The 24,317-nt window shown below is 41.9% G+C and overlaps 1 protein-coding gene across 4 annotated transcripts; it reads right to left on the bottom strand.

The window, feature by feature from the left end:
* Nucleotides 1–1,302: 1,302 nt before the first annotated feature.
* LOC142944386 (lysine-specific demethylase 4A-like) lies at nt 1,303–23,627 on the bottom strand. 4 transcript variants are annotated; one of them, XM_076085634.1, is made up of 16 exons: nt 23,316–23,626; nt 23,061–23,198; nt 21,160–21,392; nt 20,303–20,466; nt 18,121–18,515; nt 17,494–17,602; nt 16,396–16,580; nt 13,322–13,526; nt 13,007–13,083; nt 11,543–11,598; nt 10,312–10,420; nt 8,672–8,860; nt 8,352–8,522; nt 6,119–6,238; nt 4,353–4,445; nt 1,303–4,213 (listed from the first exon to the last, which is right to left on the bottom strand). In XM_076085634.1, exons 1-16 carry the CDS (start codon nt 23,367–23,369, stop codon nt 4,073–4,075), a joined length of 2,439 nt encoding a protein of 812 aa, XP_075941749.1. In that variant the 5' UTR covers nt 23,370–23,626; the 3' UTR covers nt 1,303–4,072. The 4 variants fall into 4 exon arrangements, with proteins under 4 accessions (XP_075941749.1, XP_075941754.1, XP_075941750.1 ...); XM_076085639.1 differs by having other exon boundaries at nt 17,494–17,590; nt 23,316–23,625; XM_076085635.1 differs by having other exon boundaries at nt 17,494–17,593; nt 23,316–23,622.
* Between the last annotated feature and the right edge of the window lie 690 nt (nt 23,628–24,317).

The raw sequence follows: 24,317 nt of genomic DNA on the forward strand, positions 1-24,317 counted from the left end.
AAAAATGAACTGAGAAAATGAGATGGTTGAAATGTAAGAGGTCTTCTAATGATTGAGGCTAAATATTTCAGGTCCATTGCTTCCTTTTATCAATTTGCAATTTCCCATAATGCACCCTTCCTTTTGATGGAAAGACATTTTCTTTCAAAGTTTAATTCAAACAAATAGTTTGTTTCCGATAATTCCAAAATTAGCAACTGTGACCCATTTGCCAACACAAAATACAAAATATCACATAAATACAAATTTTCTGCTAATATTGACATTTTTCCATTCATCCTTCAATTATATGAAGTTTGCCAGTGCCGTATGCTGAAGACCATGTTCCCACCTCCAAACTTCACTGTTGGTATGGTGTTTTTGGGGTGATGTGCAGTGCCATTTGACCTCCAAACATGCTGTGTATTATGGATCCAAAGAGTTTAACTTTGCTCTCATCTGACCAGATTATATTCCCCCAGTATTTCACAGGCTTGTCTAAATGTTGTGCAGCAAACTTTAAACGAGCTTCAACGTGCTTTTTCTTCAGCAGTGGAGTCTTGCGTGGTGAGCGTGCATACAGGCCACGGCGGTTGAGTGCATTACTTATCGTTTTCTTTGAAACAATTGTACCTGCTAATTCCAGGTCTTTCTGAAGCTCTCCACAAGTGGTCCTTGGCTCTTGGACAACTCTTCTGATAATTCTGTTCACTCTGTCAGAAATCTTGCGAGGAGCACCTGGTCGTGGTCGGTTTATGGCCCCAACAGTGCTCACTGGAACATTCAGGAGTTTAGAAATCCTTCTGTAACCACTGCCATCAGTATGTTTTGCAACAATAAGGTTGCGAAGGTCTTGAGACAGCTCTTTGCTTTTACCCGTCATGAGATGTTTCTTGTGGGACACCTTGGTAATGAGACACCTTTTTACAGGCCATCAGTTGGGACTGAACCAGCTGATATTAATTTGCACTGACGAGGGGCAGGATTGCTTTCTAATTACTGATAGATTTCAGCTGGTGTCTTGGCTTTCCATGCCTTTTTGCACATCCCTTTCTTCATGCGTTCGATACTTTTTCCCTGTGTCATTCCATTTTATTACACATAACTTAATTTATTAGCTTGCTATGTCAATAGCACCTTTAGAAATACATTTACTGAATTAAATACTTATTTTACCCGCTGTATGTTCTTCAGTTATGGCCATAGATGTGTTTTTAGGTCACAGTGACTTTTGACACTTTTGAAATTCTAATATGTTCACAATTGAGACCAAGTTGACAATTGTGCCAAAATCAAAAGAAATTCAGAATGAAGACAAGCAAATAGCACTGAAGCAAATTTCTTTACTGAAACGAACAAATTCATTTTACAAATAGCTTCAGTTCTTTCTCTTCAGGAGGAGACAACGAGAACAGACAGCTCCTCTCCTGGGTCAACGGGAAACATCTTAAAATAGACTACATGACATTTACACTTCACAGGTTTCTGTGAAAGATACACATAGAACATGTTTTACAAAACAACTCAATAAAATAGAATAGAAAATCCCCCCGCCCCATGTACAACTCTGTTGATACTCTATGAATAAAATAAATGTATTCTCCACTGGACTGATGGAAGCAGGCAGCGGATAACTGTTCCTCTGTCTGCCGTCGCAACAAGAACGAGTTCACAGGTAAATGATGACATCCGAAGGCCACCATGTCCCGGTAACTAGTGCAATGTGACCAATGAGCTTGAGGGGAGCGCAATCCGTAAGACATTTTATAAACTTACAATCAACATTCGAAAACGTTTTTTTTTCTTTTACAAATAAGCAATGGCAGCAAAAAAATAAAATATTTATACGTCCTCAAAAACTGGACTTAAATAAAAGTGCGATGCACAACTTTCAGTAGGAGAGTGTTCAATTGGGTGGACAAAGCGCATACAAAATCTGAATGGGTTCTTTAAAATTTGTCTATATACTGTAGAAAAAATAGACATATACATCAACGTCCACAGTGTTGTGTAATGCAGGGGTGGACTTCTCAAAGCACCTTAATCAATAGGCTGGTAAAAACAAGCTCTACTAAATGAAATGTAAAGGAATGCAGATCATTGTTATAGTTAAAGAGGAGGCATCAGTGGATTAAATGGCATTGCTCCTACTTAAAGAAATATTCCATCCATATATTATTCATATTTTTTGTATCCATTTGTCACAATCATGTCGTCCGGAATGCTGCGGTAAATGTTTCTACTCGCAGGTGTGAGAAGTTGTAGGGGGATTCTTTCAAACAACAAAACTATTCAGTAAAAAACTTTTAAATTAACGTAAAGTCTGCAGCATTCTGCTCTGGAGCTCAGTATGTCTAAAATAGGACTGTTCCTATGTAAAGAAAGGTCTTGCTCTGACTATGTGGATCATCCAAGTCTTTCATTGTGTTTCAAGTAGATAATCAATATCCATTGGGAGCAGACCCTAGAAATAGAATTGGATTAAAATGGACATTGTACTGTTTTCCATGGTTATTCGATTACTATAAAAGAAAATGGCGATTTGTGTTAGTTATTATGGTGACAACACGCCAGTGAGGCTGTAGAGTGTTGTCGCAGTTTTCCGGGAAGAGAGCGGACGCAGCTCCGGACACGGATGGCTGGCTAGTTAGCTAGTTAGCTTGTCTTTCTCCAGAAAGAGACGGGCAGTGAGGTGGAGGGACCCTGAAGACCCAGAGCTGTCGCTGCCCACCAATCCGCTGTTCTGCTCATTTTCTGTAACCAGTGGTGGAACTACCAAACAAGCTGACTCGACAGCCGTCCGCTAGTTAGCTGACTAGCTAATTCCATCATACTTTAATGCTACACTTATCTGTTGATAGCATTGTGTTTTCCTATGCTGTGACAGGAGAGTGTGGATGAAGCATTAAGTTGTTAAATATTACTTATTGATTTTTGTAAAGTTACTACTCCACTGCTCGTCTTAGTCGTTACTGCAAAACCTCACCTCAGTGAGTCCACCACTTGCATGCAATAAGTGGGTTTAGTTGATGCGGACGTTGATGACTGCTGCTCTGACCATCCTGCTACATTGATTTGAATGGGAATGTCTGTTCTACTCCGATTCTATTCTAATGGAGTAGACAGAGCAAAAGACAGTGTGTAGCCAATTTAGCCTAGCGAGCTAATAGTAATCCACCAATATAGTACTACACATTTAGGGTCCTGCATTATTCTGTAATATTGTGGCCTTGTCTTTAATATTTAGCTTTAAGGACTTAATTATTTAAAATGATCACATGGTGCATATGCATAAATAAAGTTGTTTCATCAAATTAGCATGGCAGATGGAGCCTCCTCAGAATACAGAGCGTGGCGGGTATCAGGGTAACTTCTTTAGAGCTGAATGGTGAGTCAATTAATCAGTTAAGTCAAATAAAAAGAAAATGAATAAACATGTATTGTTTTAATCTTTTTCTTTTCCAAGCAAAAAAGAGGAATCAAGGAATAATTGCAATTAGAATGTTAATTTATTCAGCCATGTGAAGGCACAACTTTAGTAATTTTACTTAAATAAATCAGAACCACCATTGATACCCGTCAGGCTCCGTATCATAGCCACTAATGGCAGATGTTCTCTTTAAACTTAAATAAGTATGTGGTAATTGAAATGTTTACTTAGGAGCAATTCATTTAACATTAAAATCAAAATGCTACTTTGTTGAACAAATGCCATTCTTTGTATTGCTTCCTACTTCTGTGTCCTGCCGGGGTTGGACCTCAGCCTACTGCACTGTGTATGCAATCCTATGGAAAGAAAACTGAAATGACAAATCCTGCTGTTTCTTTGATCGCAGACAAACCAAATCAAAACTCTTGTTTGAATTAACAAAGATGGATGAATGAGAAGAAGAAGAAAAAAAGGAGAACAGTCCAAAGCGGGTCCTGAAGGAAGTCATCTGGAGCTACACTCTCTCAGTGGCTAGCTGCTATGTTAAGGTAACAGTGAGCACAGTTCATTCTGTCAGTGCTGGTGGTGTGTGTGTGTGTGTGTGTGTGTGTGTGTGTGTGTGTGTGTGTGTGTGTGTGTGAGAGAGCGGACAGGGAGCGATGGCTACTCCATGATGGTTCTGTAAATCACAGGCTCTATGTAGTCCCCCCTGTAGCGCGAGTTGATCACTCTCTGCCTCTTTGACTGCTTGATGATCTCCTTCTCTTCAAAGATTCCGTCAAATCTCATGTCTGACGCTTTAGACTGCAGAGACAAACACAAGACCGCATGGTGTCTTTTCAATGTCTTTCATTGGTTTTACACATTTTATGTTCCAGCTCATTCTTTGTTCACTGAACACAGGATTTGAAGAGTCCATGTGTGAGGTTTGGGTGGCACTTACCAGTCTGGATTTGACTCTCTTGGGGAGTTCCTCATCCAGAGAGTAGACGTCGTCTCTCTTGGCCGTTAGCTGCGACCCATCCTCGAATTCCACCTGCACTCATAAAACGCAGCAAACAATAATGTCAGGATTATTTCACACATAGTCCCTTAAATGAAATTGCCGTGAAAATCTTTCATTTCAGTCATGCGCCTTTCCCCACATGACGTAGCAATGCTGGAATAGATGCGGGCAAGGGACAGTCAAGCAGATGGTGGTAATGCAGCACTCGTGAATGTCGAATGCCATAAAACTCAACAGAAGAAGAAGATGGGGCAAAGCAGTGGTGTCCTGGCCATCTGGCATACTGGGACAAATCCCAGTGCATCCCAGCTGCATCGGTGGGCTGTCAATGAGGTCCTGTCTGTCTGTCTCTACCATAGACTGCATATAAAAAGTGGACGTAGTCATCGTGACCCCACCCATTGGTTTGTGGACTGATGTTATGAAGCCTCGAGTTTGGCGTTTTTACCATCACCATATTGCATTACGGCCGACGCCATGTTGGTTTTTTTTGCAACCAATGAACAGAAGTTACCATATTTGGAATGTGGAGGAGTGATGTAGAGACGCTGTATACGTCTCTGGTAGAGATAGCGACCTGTCAATCAGAGTAAGCCCGCCCTAAAGCATCCCCTGCTTTATGGTCTGTTTGACTCTAAATGGACCATAATGTACTAAATGAACAAAAGTGCACTGTGTGCATGTTCCAGGACTGAGCTCACTGGCCAATCACAAACCTGCGCTTACATCCTAGCATCCGCTGTAGCCTACTGCTTCGCTACTGTTGCTGCTGTAATACGGTGGATACATTTTTTTGAGTATCACAAAGCCCGAAAAAGGACTTGCTTCTTTAACATAATTTATGAGGATTGAAATAAAATTGCATTCCTCCCCCCAAACGTAACTGACTGTTGTATATACTGTGCGTATGTAATCAACCTTCACCGACCCAACATCATCAGCGGATTGGTTCGCTCGCTCCATGTGAAAGCGATAGATGTAACCTCTTTACGTTCTTGTCCCTGCAACATTACTGTTAACAACTCAGCCATACCGCCGTTTCCCCTCAAGTGTTCAGAGGTCTTTAGGTGGGAAACTGTAGGAGCAGATTACCATGAATACCTCTCCCTGCTCCCTTTCACACATGCAGCCCATTCCCGAAATGTTCAGGAACATTTCGGGAATGGGCTGCATGTGTGAAAGGGACTTAAGAGAATTTTTTACCCTATTCATCTGTAGTTTCTCCCCATAGCAATTAAAGCACAAAGATCTGCCTGTGTTCCTTGACCTCCTGTTTTGTAATGCATATTTTATTTCACGTTCACGAACAGAGACCCCTCACCTATCGACCAATCGCTGTAGAAATAGCCAAAATATCAAACGGATGATGAAACCTCCAGTTAATTACTGTTCAAATATGTACAGTAAATGAGGCATCATTAAATATGAGCTCATTTTTGAACATTTCCAGAACAGAAATATGAACATTAGATGAAGCCAGGTTCAAAGTTCTTCTTTCATTTTGTTGACATATTACAGTCAAAGGTTTTTTTACAGAGGGGATTTTGGATCTCTTTGTATCACTCCATAAATCAGAAAACACTGTTCTATAAGCCATGCTGTGAATGCTGTGTGAACAAACCGTCTGTGAAACCTGCAGAGCATAGAGAGGATAGAAGTGTAGAGGCTGGTGTGTGTAAGTTAGTACACACACACACACTTACCAGATACATGTGGATGGCATGTGCTGCCACAAATTTGGCCCCATACACCAGGCCGTCTGTCCATCGCACCTGAACCACGTCACCCTGAGGTGGCGGTCCGAGCTGAGCACAGTCACGGCTCTAAAGGACAAAACACACACATTGCAGAGTTCTGACTGAACAAAGGGACAGTTGTATGCATCTTGACACGAGTAGATCATCATAATAGATTGAAATAATCACGAGGACACAAATCATTTCACTTAAATGACGATCTAGGGGCCGCAGACAGTTTGTCAGAAGACCCCCAAACACTGAATTCAAGCCACAGTACACTGTGAAGACAGTGAAGCATGGTGGCGCAAGCATCATGACATGGGGATGTTTCTCATACTATGGTGTCTGGCCTATTTATCGCATACCAGGGATCATGGGTTAGTTTGAATACATCAAAATACTTGAAGAGGTCATGTTGCCTCATGCCGAAGAGGCAATGCCATTGAAATGGGTGTTTCAACAAGACAACGACCCCAAACACACCAGTAAGCCAGCAGCATCTTGGTTCCAGACCAACAAGATTAACGTTATGGAGTGGCCAGCCCAATCCCCGAACCTCAATCCAATAGAAAACGTGTGGGCTGACATCAAAAATGCTGTTTCTGAGGGAAAAACCAAGAAATGCAGAGGAATTGTGGAATGTAGTCCAATCGTCCTGGGCTGGAATACCTGTTCACAGGCGCCAGAAGTTGGTCGACTCCATGCAACACAGATGTGAAGCAGTTCTCAGAAAGTGGTTATACAACTAAATATTAGTTCAGTGATTCACAGGAAAGATAAATCTTCACTTTAGTTTTCAGTTTATACAGTAAATGTTTGAGTTTGTAAAGATTTATTTGAACAGCCTAATATTCATTTTTCTTCACTTTCTGTAAAGTAATAACAAATTTGACACATTTTTCTTCATGTTTTGATTTGGAATAGAATGTGCAGTGTTCCCAATACATTGCAGTGTATGGGAATAAAAGCTATTATATGGATTTTTCAAACACTGCTATTATTTTGAACACAACTGTATATCATAAGCCGTGTTTTCATTCAATTAATCAATTTGAAGCAAACTTTTGAAATGAAAAAAAAAAACTACGCATTTCCATCGACTGTTTTGGATGGATGTCTTGGCTACAGCACAGCTTAGCAAGTTGACGCTACAGGCTACGTGTGGCTGAATCCGCCAGTAAACAGCAATATTCAGCAATTATTCTTATATTTAATATGTCCTACTCTGTTATTTTAGTGTATATATTGTGCATTTTCTAATACTTAATATTTTTATTTATTCTGGGGATGAATAAAGTATATATCTATGTATCTATCTGTCAATAGAAGTAGAAGTTGGGAACTAGAAAAACAAAACAAGTCGTCTTGCCCATCTAACCGTCTATAAGGGAAAAATGGAGAGGTCTTCGGGAATTTGTCTCAATTGGGCAAGTTTGAATTGTTCTGTCATATCAGCTAGTATTGGCCATGTTGTCCAGAGACATTATTATGTTACGTTCTGGAAATATTGAGGAAGACGCCGACAGCAGAAACAGCTGATAGGTCATGTGAGTGAAATGCTTGCTGTGTCAGAACTTAAAATGAGTTTCCATAATCCAAACCTTTTTTCAACAACAGAAGGAGGAGCTACTGGCAGCTATGGGCGTGGCTTATGTGTGTGTGTTTGTTGAAAACGACAGTGCCGCCAATGGAGGTTAGTGTAGCTACTGCAATAGCATCAGTTCTATCAGAACTAGATAGTATTTCTTCATTGAAAGAAGAGCAAAGAACGACACCGAAGGATTTCCTCCACAGAGAAGGTGTTTGACAGATGGTTCATCAAATTTCAAAAGGTTTTTTCAAAGTGTCTGCCCTTTTCTAACAGATTTCAATGATGGCTTCTTAGATGGTTCTGTGTAACAAACTGTGGTGGGTCAAGTTGAAAAAAACACCTCAAAAGGGAGTGAAAACCTTTCTTGCTTAACTGAGGGAGTTTATTGAATTTTGGCATATCCATACAGCTTCTAATGCGATACTTCAAAATGATGTAAAAATAAATGGATGGAAACACGGCTAAAGTAGGTCCACATTTACCAAAAGACACAATATGAGGTACTTTAAAGGAAAATGACACATTTTTACTAGCTGTGTGTTGTTTTTAACGTTTTTGGGAGTTTTCTTTTAAATGACCAGATAAAGATAAGCTAGCGAAACCTACCACGATGTCTTCAGGGAAGAGATTGTCGCTGAAGGAACCGTCATCAAAGTTGACCTCGTAGAACGTCTCTTTAGACAGCTGCACCACGTCACACTGGTAGTAGCGGCCGTTCTTGTGCTTGCATATGACCTTCTGTCCCACAGTCAGCTCGTGCATGGCTGCTTTATTGCGCTGTCAGAGGAGAGTCAGGAAATCACGTCTTTATGACTTACTAACTGCAGTAGTTCCTGGTGCGCTTTAATGTAACAGCACTGCAGTACTGGCAGTGAAAAAAGTGCATCTCTAGTTCACAGTACGTCAGAGCCCCAGAAGCTCCTTACCTCAATCTGAGTGGGGCCTTTGTGTCGACAGCAGGTGACATGCACCACAAAGGGCCATTCGTCAGGCTGCATGAGTACACCGGCAGCCTGGGCACAGGTGGGGTGGTAGGCGGTGGGACAGCGGCCGTGGGAGCACTGCACGCAGCAGCCGGACGCCTTCTTCATCCTCTTCTTACAGTAGTAACATTTCTGTCACGGATTCAAACACAGGAGCCAAGGCTCAGGAAAGTGCAGCGGATGGGAAATGACTCAAGAGTGAGTGGAGTGAACACACACAAGGCTGAAGCCTTGCTGAAGCCTTTACACGTCATGGCTTCACATCCTGTTAGATCAAATGCCCTTCAGGATTTCTCCAGCACAGATGGCTGGATATTCCCTTGTTTCCAGTCTGTCCTCATTGTAGTTCTGTGGGCTACAGCACTACAAGGAGGACCACAGTTTGGGGAATAGATATACTGTAAATGAGGCCTTTATTTACCTCACCTGCAGAAGGAACCAGAAACAAGCTTATATTAGAGGGTTTCTATGGAAGTAGCCTGCTACGCTCTTTGCCAGGCAACGGTACACTTAAAATTGCCCTCCACTCCTGCTACGTAGATTTGAATGGGAATGTCCATTCTACTCCTATTCTGATACTACGGACTGTACTGTACTGTGCTTTGTTCACCTCGGCATGCTGCTCTCTTTTAACAAAAGCCTACAGTGTTTTGCTCCAATATGCGTGAAAATGAAGAGTGTGGGAATGTGGACACCAGTGCTTGTCCTGAATTGGCAACATATTGTGAAAATCCTTGACTCTAAGGAATCTCTCACCTCTTTACTGTCTCTTTCTTATTAGCAAATGTGTACAAAACATTCAGGTAGCAGCTTCTTTTTTCTCCAGATAAAACAACACCATGCCATGTTGATGAAAAACAATATAAACTGTATGTAGTACTCACGTCCCTAACCTCTCTATGCTTCCAGAAATGGGGGGGGGGGGGGGGGGGGGGGAGAGCGGGCACCCGAAAATTTAAGCATATCAGTGCAAACAGACGTAAACAGAGTCCGACAGCAAAAAAAGTTATAAAAAGCATGCACACAAAAATTTCTTCACATGAGGATAATCCAGAAAACGCTTTGTTTGGCAAAAGTTTAGTGGAAAGACTTGTGTTCAGTGTTTTTCGGGTGCTCCACTCTTGTTATTCACATTAGATAGGAACCTCTTTCTGGGACTTTAGAGAGTTTGGGGAAGTGAGTTCTATAAACAATTTGTATTGTTTTTGGTTGAACTATCCTCTTAAGCTACAGTAAAACTCAACACTTCCTGCTCAGATGTTTCACATTAAAAGCATTCCAGCAGCTCCAAAAGGCCACATGTTCTTTGTCGGCCGTTCATCTCTATTAGTCAAGAAAAAGTGGATTTCTGTTAAAGAGAGACTTGACTTGTAGTACAGATGGAATGAGTGCTGTGGAACATGGACTATCTTAAATCTACTGTGAACAGGTGGCTTTACTCCCCCTTGCCTTTAGTAGCAATCAGCCTTTGTTTGTGTTCATGCTGGCTATTGTTTGAGCCTCAGTCACTATTTGAAAAACAGCTTCCAAAGGAGAACGTAACGAAGCTTATCCATTAAAGGGTGACTGTAATTTGAACTCACCAGTTTAAATCTCTGCAAAGGGATTCCACTTAAATCCACAGGACTTCTTTCAGTGATGTTGACAAAGCGGGCCTCCAGCACAGCCACTGCACACAGCACATGTACCCACCTGCAACACACACACAAGTGTTAATAACGCAACTTCATCGAGCAGTAAGCAGCCTATTCTGTTAATTTGCTAAAGCACACATCTCCTATGTGCATGGATTTGACATGTAACATGTAGTGTGTGCTGCTGGGTCTTCTGTTGTGTGGTATCATGAGTGTACCGTTTGTGTTTTACTCATATTTGATGTTGTCATATAAAGTGGTGATTTGCATACAAACACACGATTCAAATGATTAGGAAATAAAAGATTGTACTTTAATTGATAAATTAAATTGTGTCATTGGTAGTTTTAATGAGCTAGTGTTAGGAAGCTTAACAGGTCATAGTTCATCTCTAACATCTATTTTACTGTGAAAACATCTCCATCAAACAACTGGATTTATTCAAGTTTCTCACCAACACGACATCTTTCAAGATTACATTTGAACACATCATGATAACGTTATAATCTACCTTCACCCAATACTCATTTTCACTGAATAGAGCTTGATCTCATCAATGTAATTGGAGGACTGTGCTGCTCACTGGTTGCTAACAGCTAACGTTAACTAGCTCTAGTTCACAATGTAGCATTATCAGGTAAAAAACTAATTACTGCCTCGCGGTTGTAGCCTCCACCTAGCAGTCATGTTGCAATGTCCAACATGTCTCTGCTTCATCATTTTATGCTTTTAGACATTTGTGTAAAATCGTGATAATTATCATATCAATTCTTGAGTTATGGCTAAAAATGTTTTATGAGGTCACAGTGACCTTTGACCACCAAATTCTAATCAGTTCATTCTTTGGGTCTGGGTGGATTTTTATGCCAAATATGAAGATATTCCCCGCAGGAGTTCCTGAGATGTCAAGTTCACGAGAATGGGACGGACGTGAGGTCACAGTGACCTTGACTGTAAAAATGTAAGTACGGACAACCCCAAACATTGTGCCTACAGCCACGGCTATCGCCAGCACGGATGCATAACAAGTGGGTGCACGAGGGTTTTACCCACAGGTACCGATCAGTCAGGATGTATGGACCGATTAGCAAGTGACACGTGTTGTTGTTCCTGACAACAACACGTCAAACACGGCATCAAACGTGCAGTAGATGTGCCTGATGACTCTGGAACAACTTACTTGTTGTTGTTGGCTTTCTGCAAGGCTCCACCTCTCAGTGAACACAAACAGCAATTCTGCAAATAGAACATGTCATCAATCAACTGTCTAAAGAAACTAACTGTACATGTGAGCGTCTGGGTTTGAGCAGAGACACCTCAGTTCTCAAGTATACAGACTGCAGACTGCTCACTGCAGCATCAGGCTGCTCATCAGCTGCATTATTCTTCGAAACGCCAGAGGGCAAAAAAACAAAATGAACTGTGAAGAATCAAAAAGACTACGAGTGTCACTCATAGATATGCCCGTAGACTGTAAACGCCATGAACCAACATCCACTATGACGAGGAGGGATCGTAATTATCTGTAAACTCATATCTCATATTCATGGACTACTTTATTACCTGTATACAAGCACTGTAAAGAAGTATTGCATGCATGATAAAGAAACAGGTTTAATATCCTGTAAACTATTTGATTTGGCTGCAAAATATTTACTGACATGTAGATATTTAAGACCTCCTGTTTCTGAAGCATTTTAAAGCCTCTTGGCCTTCTTTGTATAATCCCTAGATATGTAAATAGTGCTTTTATCAGTGAACTATTTGTAACAATCTTGTGATCGCGTGCGCATCAAGTTACAACAATTTTGAGGTGACGACGTCATTATCTGGCATGCGCCTCGCGCCAGCTTCACTACGGCGAGTACAGACTAAGCTTTAGTCGACTCGTTTACATTCAGGATGAACCTTCACCGTAGAAAGGCTCACCAGGAGTACATGACACGTGGTGCTATCACAGAAAAATAAATCACACTAAAACTACACCTACACTACTTACCAGGTTTAAAAGTGGGGGAAATGAAGTGCATGAGCAAACAATGCAGGCTCAACCACGTTGGGTTCGTAAATCTAGCAAAGACATCTAGTCATTTCTGAAGCTGATAATGGAAGTGGCTCAGGAGCCCATCTCTGTTGAGAGATGAACATGCAAAGTGCCGATCGGGGATTTGGGAGAAAACAGCAGCCGGTAAAAACAAAGTTTACGAGCTGAAGCGCAAGTGAGTATTTCAATTATCCTGGAAACAGGAGTTTAGTTGGGTGGCATTAGAGGACGTTGGTGAAACTCCAGATTCATTTACATAAATAACGACTACACATGACAATTAACTTCATTCTTTGTTGTTATTTTGATAACCGCTAATAAATATTGTAGAGGGGCAAGTCTAATGTGTCTTTGGGTAAGTAGATTTCTGACTGAGCAAATAAAAAAATAACAACATTAATGATGAAACCAGATTGAGCTTTGATGAGAAAAAAAATGTATACAGAATTTTGGAAAATTTGATTTGTGAAGAACAAAACAATGTACGATGAACCCTAATGGTTGTGAGCCATTAGAAATAACTACTTTAAGCCTGAGACACTTTAACTTCCAAAAGGGCTCAGACTAAACGACGCCGCAGCGCGTCCAGTGGTCACTGACCTCAGTCATGGCGTTGGACTTGCAGCGCGCACATTTCCACTCCTTGCTCACACTGGCAGGATCCACACCGTAACAGCCTGGAATACACAAACACAGAGACACAGCCTGACACACTGGTGCGGCAGCTCAGAGAATCACTGTTGTGTCATTATGAAGGTATGTTAGTCGAGTCAATGCAGCTTTAAGTGGTTGTGTTATGGCAAAGATCTGCCGTCTAATTCTATAGTAGCACATTTCTGTCACGATGACTTATAAAAACGTTAGGGAATGAAAACTCTGAACATGAGACATGTTCATGTGTGTGTGTGTACTGACTGGTGTGAACCCGGATGCTGCACCGAGAGCAGCTGATGAGGAGGCTGGTTCCGTCTTCCTCCAGGTGAGGCGTGACGGGCTGCTCCTCACACTCAGAGTCCTCCTCTGTGGTGGTGGTGAAACACATCTCCGGTATCAGAGGCTTGGTCCGCATCCGCCCACTGCCCACCATGACGGGACCGTCTACGCCGCTCGCACATTCAGTCTGACGGCAGACAAAGCATGCAGACACTTCAGTATAACTTCTCTACGGGTGTTACCAATTCTCTGATTGGTACATAAGTTTGATCGCACCACCTTCTCTTTTGGTGGAATGCAGCTACGTTCATTTACTCAAGTACTGTACTTAGAAATACAGTACTTAAGTACAGTACAAGGATGTCAAAATTGTATTTGTTTCCTGCTACTTTATACTTCTACTCCTCTACATCTAAGAGGGACATACTGTACTTTTTACTGCACTGCATTTATCCGACAGCTTTAGTTACCTACATGTTGATCTTGGAAACCACAGTTGACAATCTCAGCTCAAGGTCTACTAACTGATTTTCTCTGAGAATTTTTGAGAAAAACATTTTCATATTGCACCTTAAAAATAATTAATTTAATCTAATTTCCATTATGCAATATGTATACTTTGTTGGCATCTTATTCTGAAAACCGGATGTTCGTCTGAAGAAACCGGATGTTGTCTCACGTTAATCTTTCCGGTAACTTTCGAAGTCCTTCGCTCGCTCCCGATCTGCGCCGTTTGAATGAGTTTACCGTGAATTTCAGCATATAGGTGCACTAAAATTTAAGTGTCTGCTGAGTTGACCGCAGTCTCGCAGTCACAGGTCTGATTAAGAAGCGCTCCATTAATTTATTCGTTTAGAAAGTTCGGGGGCATTTTTTACCCCTCTCCTAGTGATATCAGGGGCAAAATGATATTTCTTAGGGGCAGTTTTGCCCTTTGCCCTCGTGTATTTCTGATGCTGTATGTCACGATTCAGCATGTTTTTTGGCAATTCAATAAATAAATTGTTTATATGAAATAACCACATGGGCTTGTACACTCTAGTGTTAATTAAATATCAGTATTTTCTCATTTAATTAAGAACTCCAGTGCAAAATAATCAGATTTCCTGAGAGTGAGTAAATTCTTGTTATTATCAAGTTAGACGACGTAATTATCTCAATATATGATTTCATCACAATAGGGGGGGGGGCAAGGCCTCATGGAGTAAATGTCCCAACCCAGTCTAACATTAATATGATGGAATGAATTCAATATTTGTAGGCACATCAATACCAAAACACGGCTGCTGCCAACACCAAGAACGCCGCTCACTAACTGATCGCAGTGGACACAAAAGCTGAAAGTACCTTCTAGTATTTAGTATTGTACCTCCATAAAGTTGTCAGTGGCCAATTTACTCTTTGTCCCTAATGTGGGTCAAGCTGTAAAAAACTGCATCTTGTGTTTCCCATTATGTAACTGGGTTGTCTCTTTCTTCAGATCCACATTGCCTACTAAAGGTTTCAAGTTTCACACTTCTAGTTGGTACTGTCGGCTTTTTTCGGGTTGAAAACGTATAGTTTCCCTCACAAACCGAGATAACCGTGACGATGTGTTCAGGGTTTTCTCTCCTTGACACCTGCTGCTCTGTCTGTAGCGTATGGTCTATATCAGGCATGGGCAAACTACGGCCCGGGGCCATATGCGGCCTGTTGGGCTTTTTAATCCGGCCCGTCAAATATTGGAACAAAATTGTCCAAACTATAATAAAGACTAGGGCTGGGCAGTATACCGGTTTACATTTCCCATATAATATGAATTCTTCACACAACATCATACCGGTGCATAGCCGAAACAACTGCTGTCTGCTTTCAACAGGCAGCTAAATATATTGTTCGCCGCTTAAAGCGCTGCGGTCAGCGCTAGTTCTCTTATATGTATTGAGAGGGAACCCGAGTCATGGTCATAACTTTATAACACAACAATTAACAACCCACAACTAACGCTCTTTAACAGAGAAAAACACAACAGCACACAACAGTCTGTGACACATAAACAATTTGTAACACTAATAATTGTACATTTATAAAATTTCACCGCAGAACTGCATGCTGGGTACAGCTCGCGAGCGAGCCTGCTTGCTAGCACAACAGTCTGCTAACAGCTGGGAGAGGCTCCATCGCTCCAGCTACGTTACATTAAAGAACAGAACATAGCGATGCAGGATGAACAAAGACAGACCGGAGATGCACCGATAGAGTTTGACACATATACAACGCTGATTTACCGTGTAATATGTGTGGGGGAGGGGCTTAGGACCCAGGGGAATGTAGGTGAAGGAAACAGGAAGAGACGGAAGACACGCCACACAAACAGCTGTTCACCGCTCGTCACGATCCTGTAGACCAGTGATTCTCAACTGGTGGTTCGTCGCGGACCCGTTTTCAGTGGGTCGCGGGCCTTTGCTTTATGCAGCGGAGTTATTCACGCTCCTTTCCAGCATGTACGGCACTTGTTCAGCGGTGCAGGAAAAACACCGACCAATGCGTTGTAAATCACGTCACGTGATGCAGTTTAGCCAATAAAATAAGGGTATTCTGATACGTTTACTGACTGCAGTGAGATGTACCCACACCGTGACACAGGAGGGAGAGACAAGGAAAGACATTACAGAGCAGAGCTCGGATAATGTTCATTGTGAAAGTCAAATATCTGTATGATCACTTTAAAGAAGCAAATTGCTCTAAAGACCACAGTCTTTAACTGATGAAAACATTAGATCTGTTCTGAGAATTGACACAACCAAACTGACATCAAATGTTGATGCACTGGCAAAAAAGGGTGACTAACAACACTGTTCCCACTGAGATTAATTGTAAATTTCCTTTATTTTTTAGGTCATGACTTTTACTTGTAATTTATATTAGTTCACACAAACACTCTCCAGTCATCTGTTACTGGCCCGGCCCTTCTGTCAAATTTTAAAACTCAATGTGGCCCCCGAGCCAAAAAGTTTGCCCACCCCTGGTCTATATGTTGGTATGTGAGTGCGAGGGTCTGCTCTGGTACCCATTACCTGCTGGTATGTGTGGAACAGCGTACAGATGGAGCAATATGGAGCTTTGGATCCCATGCGCTGGTTGTACAGCCTCTCTTTCTTTAGGTTGGGAGGTCTGCTCTGCCACAGGTGAGCCAGAGGTTTAGCCCAGCTCTCCCCTTCCAGACCACCCTCCTCCACTGGGGGGGCCTCCTCCGGAGCCTCTGAGGGACAAACAAGCACAACAGCAAAGTTAGCATACGTGTTGAGATCAGAGGTCTTGTTGACCAAATATTTTCCGTTATTGAAGGATTTTATTTTATTTTTTTCAATGAAGGAAAAATCTAAAGGCTGTCCATAGCGGCCTCTGCTGGCGGAACAAAAGGTGACCGCATGGTCGGTGTCTGCTCATATTCTCTCTCCATGCCCTTATAAATACATAATCTATAAACTCGTTCTGTAAGTTAATTATTTAAAAAACAAACCGACAGAGCGATCGCCTCCACCGTGTCCTTGTATCTGTATTGGATTCTGTCCTGTCACAAAGTCAAAATATATTTTAAAAAGATAGATGTAATCATTTGAAAATTGTACTAAGTGTTTTTATCTAACGCAATATTCTGCTTCAATCCACATTTGTTGGCGTTTATTCTTTCAAAACCAACATTTTCGCTGCGGTCAAAAGAGGACGAATCGCACACAGACATTCAAAGCTTCATTGTAAAGCTTCAAATGTAAACAATGACATTCGGTACAGCACTGGGGCTCAGTTGGAGCCACTTTGGTTTTTTCCCTATTTACAGATCGAGGGATGTGTATGACCACAGGCATCGTTTTCATTGACTGTGAGAAGATATTCACTGAATTTGACAAAAAGAGTATAGTATTAGAATTACAGACTCCACCTGTCTTATCATTACTATCCGAAATAGACGACAGGTAGTAATCGATTATAATGGAATTTGTACGACACTGTGTCAAAATGACGGACAGCGAGACTGAAGCAACCACCGATTCAGATCAAATAACTACTAGCGTCAGAGACCTAAAGCCCCTTTCTATAACTGGGCATTCATATTCATCCAATATTAAGTGTGATGGTGAGGCAGTCTAGTTGCTGTAGTTGATGCGACAGACCTTCATCACTCATGCCGTCCTTGATGAGCGGATGGTGGCCTGGCAGCTGTCCTAGATCACTCTCTGGCTCTCCATCTCCTGCCACTTCTTCTGCTACCTGCTGGAGAGACTGTTGTTACCGTCAGAGTCCAGGCGTGACAATCTTTCCAAAAGACCGTACTGACAGATAATCCTTTCCCCTTGCTTACATACCTAAATCTGGCACCATACAGTGAATATTGTCTTGTTTATGCAGTGTTGTGATGCAGAAAGGACGATTAAAATAACTCTTGTTGTGTTCAAGGATGTGCCGTCATTTGAGCTAAGAGTTGGCTGGTGAGAGTCCTCCTTTAAATGCAACAAACAACAAATCCACCGTGTTTGCTTAACTGTTTCCTTTTTGGATTGCTTATCAGAGTAATGCTTCTTACTGGCATCTGAGCCAAGCCAAAAGATAAACCAAGGTTTAGCTTTTACATTTATAGCTTTATAAAATATGAAATCTACTGAATCAATGGTTGTAAAAATGTTAACAATAGTGTACACAACTAATAGTTGAGAGGCTAAAACATGGAAAAAAACACTGTTATGGTCCATTAACATGTGAAGAAGAGCATTGAAGTGTGTGTAATGCCTGTGTCCACTCACTGCTTTGCGAACATGTCTGTTGTCTTTCTCCGTCTCATCGTCACTGTCCTCGCTCTTCTTGTCTTCCTTGGGCGGGGCTTCTCCCTCTCCGTAGTCTCCTTTAGCGTAGCTGTGAACGTGCAGGACGTCCGCCGGGCTCAGCGTCCTCTGGAACAGCTTTTGCGCCGGGCTGCAGCTGCTGCCCAGCCGAGGCTCCTCCTCCTGGGAGCACGGGGCCCCCGCCCGGCTCTCAACGGGCTCTGGAGGACACGCGTCTGCAGCCGACACGCCGTTCTTCTCTTTTTTTGACGCACTTTGTCTGTTTGAAGTTTTCTTAGCGCTGGCTTTGGACTGAGATTTAGTCTGAGGCTTGGTGTCTTTGTCCTTCTTAGGCTCAGTCTTGACCTTCACTGTGTCTGAAAGAATAAATTCGGTAATGATGAACATTATTGCAACGACTGATACCACCAGATTGTCCCGGACCATTGCAGGACGTTTGCTCGTTACAGCCTATGAAACAAATAAATACACCAATAAGGTCTGTATGTTTGTACATGCATACTAAAGAGGCTTCTACCCTAAATAATAAGCTTCTGTCATCATCACAATACACTGAGCTTGTTACTCAAAGCTTGTTTTTCAAAACTGAGAACTGGACTTTTTAGTGTGATGAATTTGCACGTCATTATAATTTTACGAACTGTTTTTGTCATGAATACTTTCACACAGAATGCTAATTTCTTTCAGAAGAAGGTTGATTTTTCTGAGCTGTTGCACAGCGCATAAAGGCTTTAACCAATCACTGTGTGTGGAATGGGATGAGTGACGCCCACATTCATGAACCAACAACACAAAAGCAGAGATAGTTTGGGTGTTTTGAAGTAGGGTTGTATGAGGTAGACAGTCGGCACGCCCCCATTTCGGAAAAAGAGGCAATTGTACCAGCAAAGGAATGTACTGCTGTGGACGTATTCTAGACACCTAAAAAAAGAATCAAATGATTTTAAGTTGAAGCTATATTTAGAATATTTTCACCGCCTTATCTCGCTGTCACACAGCCCCTTCTGACGGGCAACTGAACTGAAAGGAAAACTTATCGATGGTCTCTTCAAAGCCAAACACGGGAGAAGTTTGCCTTCAGGGCTTTCTGCCAGAGAGGGTTTATTGTAACCCAAAACATGATCAAGTAGCTTTGCTGTATAAACCTGAGGAGATTTACAGCAACAAAGGGCTTTCTTGCAGACTTCTCCTATGTGCCAAAGATACCACACTTTGACAAGAAACGGTATAGATTAGTTTCACTCTTCTGTTCAGTTCCCCATCTGAAAATATTCTAAACATAGTGTACATTTAAACTGCTACCGAGTCTAAAATAATAATAATAAATCAATTTTCTATAGCGCTTTTCAAGATAACGAAAGACGCTTTACAAGGCAGAGACAAACACAACAAACAAAAAAACAAAAAAAGAACTGGAGAAGCTGTGCTGAATGGGTCATGTAGTGGAGGGTAGGGTGCCGGGTTTAGCAGGTGAAGGCAAGGTTGAAGAGGTGGGTTTTGAGAGCTTGTTTGAATGATGATAGGGAGGGAGCCTCACAGATGTGGATGGGGAGGGCGTTCCAGAGGGGAGGTGCAGCAGCTGAGAAGGCCCTGTCACCCCAGGTCCAGTGCTTGGTCCTGATGGTCTTCAGAGTGTTTGCACCGGCGGACCTGAGGCAATGGGTTGGGGCGTGGAGGGGGAGGAGGTCTGAAAGGTAGGGAGGGGTCAGGTTGTTTAGGGCTTTGTAGGTGGTGAGTAATATTTTGAAGTCTATTCTGTATTTGACCGGGAGCCAGTGGAGGTCGCGAAGGACCGGGATGATGTGTTCATAGCGGCGGGTGGAAGTGAGCAGTCGAGCGGCAGAGTTCTGAACATATTGGAGTTTATTGATGATTTTGTTGGGAGAACCGTAGAGGATGATGTTGCAGTAGTCGAGTCTGGAGGTTATGAGGGCATGGATGAGTATTTCGGTGGTGGCAGAGGACAGGGAGGGGCGGAGCAGTACATTACTTTGCTGATGTGCTGGTACTCCTGTCTGTTTGTCCAAACTCCATCTATTGTAGGTAATACTGAATATGGAGAGGTATTACCTTGTACCCAATACAACCCCACTTCTAAATATCCAACCTATCCCTTTAACACCAAACCGCACCTGTACTGTACCTTTGTCTGGCTTGACTTTAGTCGGAGACTCCTTGCGTGACAGCTTGGCCTTCTTTGGCTCCACCTCTTCCGTCTCCGTGTCCTTCACCGTCAGCTCAGGTTTGACATCTTCGAAGGCTTCAATAGCTTCGAGCTGGCGCTTTGTCCCAGTCTGAGGCTTTGGACTGATGCATGGGAGACATTAGTGAAGACATGCCCGACAGGACTCACAAAGCAACAAAGCTGAGGGAAGTTCATGTACGGATGAATCTTTAACACAGAAAGACTTCACTGAATCACCATCGTCGCTGACACAATCAGTAGCTTTTAGCAGTGAAGCTGGTAACTGGTGAGTGAGAGTGCCGTTATCAGCTCAGCTGTGGTTCAATATAAGTTACTTCCTCAATAAAAGCAAAGAAACAATCATAATATGATAACTGTCACAAACAATGGGCTGCTGAGCTGTTAAACTCCTGTGCAGTGCTTGTACTACATAGGGGTTGTTCTGTACTCACCTTGTACTGGCAACAGACTAAAAGTACTAATGTGTTGGAACATTTACTCAAGTTCTGTACTAAAATGTTGACATACTTGTACTATACTTTCTTGAAAATATTGTACTTTTTACTCCACTACATTTATCCAACATTTGTTACTAGTTACTTTGCAGATTTAGATTTTTTAATCAGCTAATAGATGAGGATTGCCGTTTCAATTACAGATTCAAATGCCCAGCAGTATATGAAGTAAATAAACGTTTACAAGCTGCAACATTAAAGTGATGAATACATTAATTATGATCTATATAATGTTTATATAAGAAGCATTTTGTATGAACTGTGTTAAGAGATGTGTTGGTAGCGAGTGTAAATCCAGACCTGTTGTCCTCCAGGACAGGAGTAATGGGCTCCTCGGATCCAGCTTCACTGGGAGCCTCTTGTGGAGGCTCGCTCTCGTCTTCTTTGAGAAACTCAGCAGCCTCCGGTGTGGGTTTGGAGTGGTCGATGGGAGCGTTGTCTTTCCCTGCCTTCCACAGTTTGTAGCGGTCGGGCTGAAATTTGCGTACAAACACGTCCATGGAGATCTTCACCATGTCCTGACGACAGGAACACTGGAAGGGAATGAACAGATCCGACACTTTAGTCTAGATTTGAACCCTGGTAGTCTGAGCAGTACGAAACAAGGCTTTGAGAAGAGTTGCCTTCACTGTTGGGACTGATAGTACTCTTTCTAGTAATTCAGATTCTTTGGCTTGTATTTAAATTTTATTTTATTTGTGGTTCCAAGAGTATGATCTAAGAATGTTACGAGTCCCTAACCTTTCCTTCAGCAACAATCAGGTCAATATTTCCATGTGCAATGTTAAGATCTGATTAAAACTAAATTGAGTGAAAACAGAGGATGGATATCTTTGAATGGAGACCCTCTTTGAGCTTCCCTCTCCTGCACCTATGTGAGAAGGACTCATGCACGAACCACTCGTATCAACAGATTTGTTTTTAAGTGATTTAGGAGAACTTGCTGTATTCACCAACTTTCTCGAACTTATTTTCTCTAAAAAGATACAATATAGGACATATGGGGCAGGACGCAGAGCCTTTTATGGTATTATTGGGAAGCTAAATATGCTCATTTATGCACAGGTGGCATCCATCATGTTTACGCTAGTCATTTACACCCAGTTATCTGAAATTAGAAGCGATTGCTAAATCTGACGTGGGCCACTTGTATAAAGTAAGAGAACGTTAAGATAGGAATACGGAGATGTTCTCTCATGAGGTCCACTAATGTTTACTACTGGTAAGGCTTTAAGGACAGAATAAGACTTCTCTATGTTCCACCCAACACTGGCTTACGTATCGTTTGATGAACGCTGCATCTTCGGTTTGGTTCGAGTTCAAACTAAATCTGTTTTGATTCGTTCATTGAAGTTGGTGTAAAAGCTGTCAATCAAAGTCTGGTATAGGCCCAACAACAGGAAGGGCTCGATGGATTTTATGATTCTTCAAAGCTTGTTTTAATGTTAATTAAATTGCAGCTTATTGACAGACCCAGACGCTTAGTTGTGAACTACATACATGACGTCCTTTTCAAATATAACTTATAATCAAAGAGAGATGATATAATTGTGGTTTTAGATGAGAACATGCAGGTTATTGTAAAATCATTGTGATCTGTTGGCGTAATTATCTCAACTGAAACAGACCAATGGAACCACAACAAATGGCATTTCATTTGACGGCAAAATAAAGATTTGTCATTGGAACACTAAAGGTGCTTTCCCAGTTAAAAATGTGGTTAAAATAAACTCAGGTCGGTTTCTCTGGTTAGTACAGTTCGTTTGGGCGGGTGTGAAAGCTGTCAATACGATGCTGGTGCGGACTACAAAACCAAACTGAGACCACCAGAAACCGTGGGTCTGGGTCCACTTCCAAGTGGACTCAAAATAAGAGCACACTGTTATTCAAGATAACTCCATTAATAATAAATCATGTCTCTGCTGCGTTCAAAAGAACTGAACAAAAATGAGCGGGATGTGAATAAACAGGATTATTTTAGCTTGATGAAAGTAGCCCTAGTCTTGTTCTAGTGATCGTCACGTAGTGCTGCAAGCTACGAGTGTTAACAGAACAAAGTGACATCATGAACCACAATCCCTTTCGCATGTTTGACATTGCGGAGCAGAACATCTCTACATAGATGCAGCTGCAGCCTTTGCATGGGATTAGTCACGAGATGAAGATTCACAGCTGTTTGAATGATGTTGTTTTTTGTGTACCAGTGTGGCCTGTTTGCCGTAATCAATCCATCGCTGGGTGGCGAAGTTGGTTGACTCGGCACAGTTGAAGCCGTGGTTGAAACCAGCATGGTACCCAAACGGGAACGTCACGACGAACTGCCCAGCCTCCTGAGTGACCTGGATGCAAAACACAGAATTAAAAGAAGAAACTAAAAGAAGTTTTTTTTACCATATTAATTATGAAACATAAGGCGGCTATGCCATGAAGTCAGCACAAAGTAAATGAAAGGTCACCTTCTCAAACGGTATGCCATATTTTTTCAGGATTGAGGGTGAAATTAAAGTCATCTTGTGGCGCAGGAAGGCTTCACAGCCCTGAGCGTTCCCTGGAAAGAAACCTGGAAACACAGGAAGTCATCCAGAATATCAGTGCAGACGACCCTCTCTGGTTGTGTTCATGTCTTTTCAGTTACAGTTAAATAGCAAATGTGAACAGAATTGCCGTTATGGTCTCCGAGAAAACTGACGACCCCTGACTAAGTACAAAACAACTGATGAACAAACAGCGAACGCATTAACAGCAGGAAGCTTGTGTTGAACGAGCAATTTTGAGCATATTATTATCTATGGATATTGCACAATAAATGGGAATTGCTGATTTTCTTTTAAGAACTTTTAAAACAATTTTCCTAAATTTGACAAATTCAGTGTTTTCTGCTTCCTGACGCCTCGCCATTGCTCTATTAACTCGTTACTAATCTCTATGAAGAGGTTTCTGCATTGATATGTAGAATCTGTAGGTAACTGGACCAGATGTTGGTATAGGAAGTATAGGAAGCGTTCTGGTTCCTGTTTGTAGTCCGAGTCACGTTTGAGCAGGCTTTGGTTGAATGCAGGTAAATGGTCCGTCTCGGGAGCGAAAATTATTGTATTATAATTTTTTTTTCCATTAGCTCTGTTGCTCTGCTTCCAGCTGTTAATTCAATAACTCCAGCGACAACTGTACATGTTTAAGACTTTACATAAAACTTATGCACGACATCAACAACAATGGCTACATGTCTTCCGTTCCTGTAGAACTAAAAGCGTTACACACATGCGCACTGGTTAACTCAGTACGTAACACCAGCCTGCACCGCTGCTTCCAGTGCAGCTTGTTTTAAGTAGAGCTTTTATCCAATCAGAGCTCACCTCTGTGTCTCTAGGTAAGAACAGAGGCCTGCAGACTCACAAGTGAATCCCTTTGCACTTTAAGTGAATGGGGACGATATTGTTGATTGTCATAGTGTTCAACCA

Source organism: Anarhichas minor, unplaced genomic scaffold (genome assembly GCF_050575085.1).
Source record: "Anarhichas minor isolate MPS153535 unplaced genomic scaffold, ASM5057508v1 ptg000219l, whole genome shotgun sequence".
NCBI classification, from domain to species: domain Eukaryota; kingdom Metazoa; phylum Chordata; class Actinopteri; order Perciformes; family Anarhichadidae; genus Anarhichas; species Anarhichas minor.

What these genes read in the sequence shown, in the direction of transcription:
- LOC142944386 (XM_076085634.1), bottom strand. Translation starts at nt 23,369, where the DNA reads ATGACTTTAATTTCACCCTCAATCCTGAAAAAATATGGCATACCGTTT. An exon ending in TAAAGTCAAGCCAGACAAAG is followed by an intron (nt 18,516 to 20,302) that starts GTACAGTACAGG and finishes TTATTCTTTCAG; the next exon opens with ACACAGTGAAGGTCAAGACT. An exon ending in GGACGGCATGAGTGATGAAG is followed by an intron (nt 16,581 to 17,493) that starts GTCTGTCGCATC and finishes TTTGTCCCTCAG; the next exon opens with AGGCTCCGGAGGAGGCCCCC.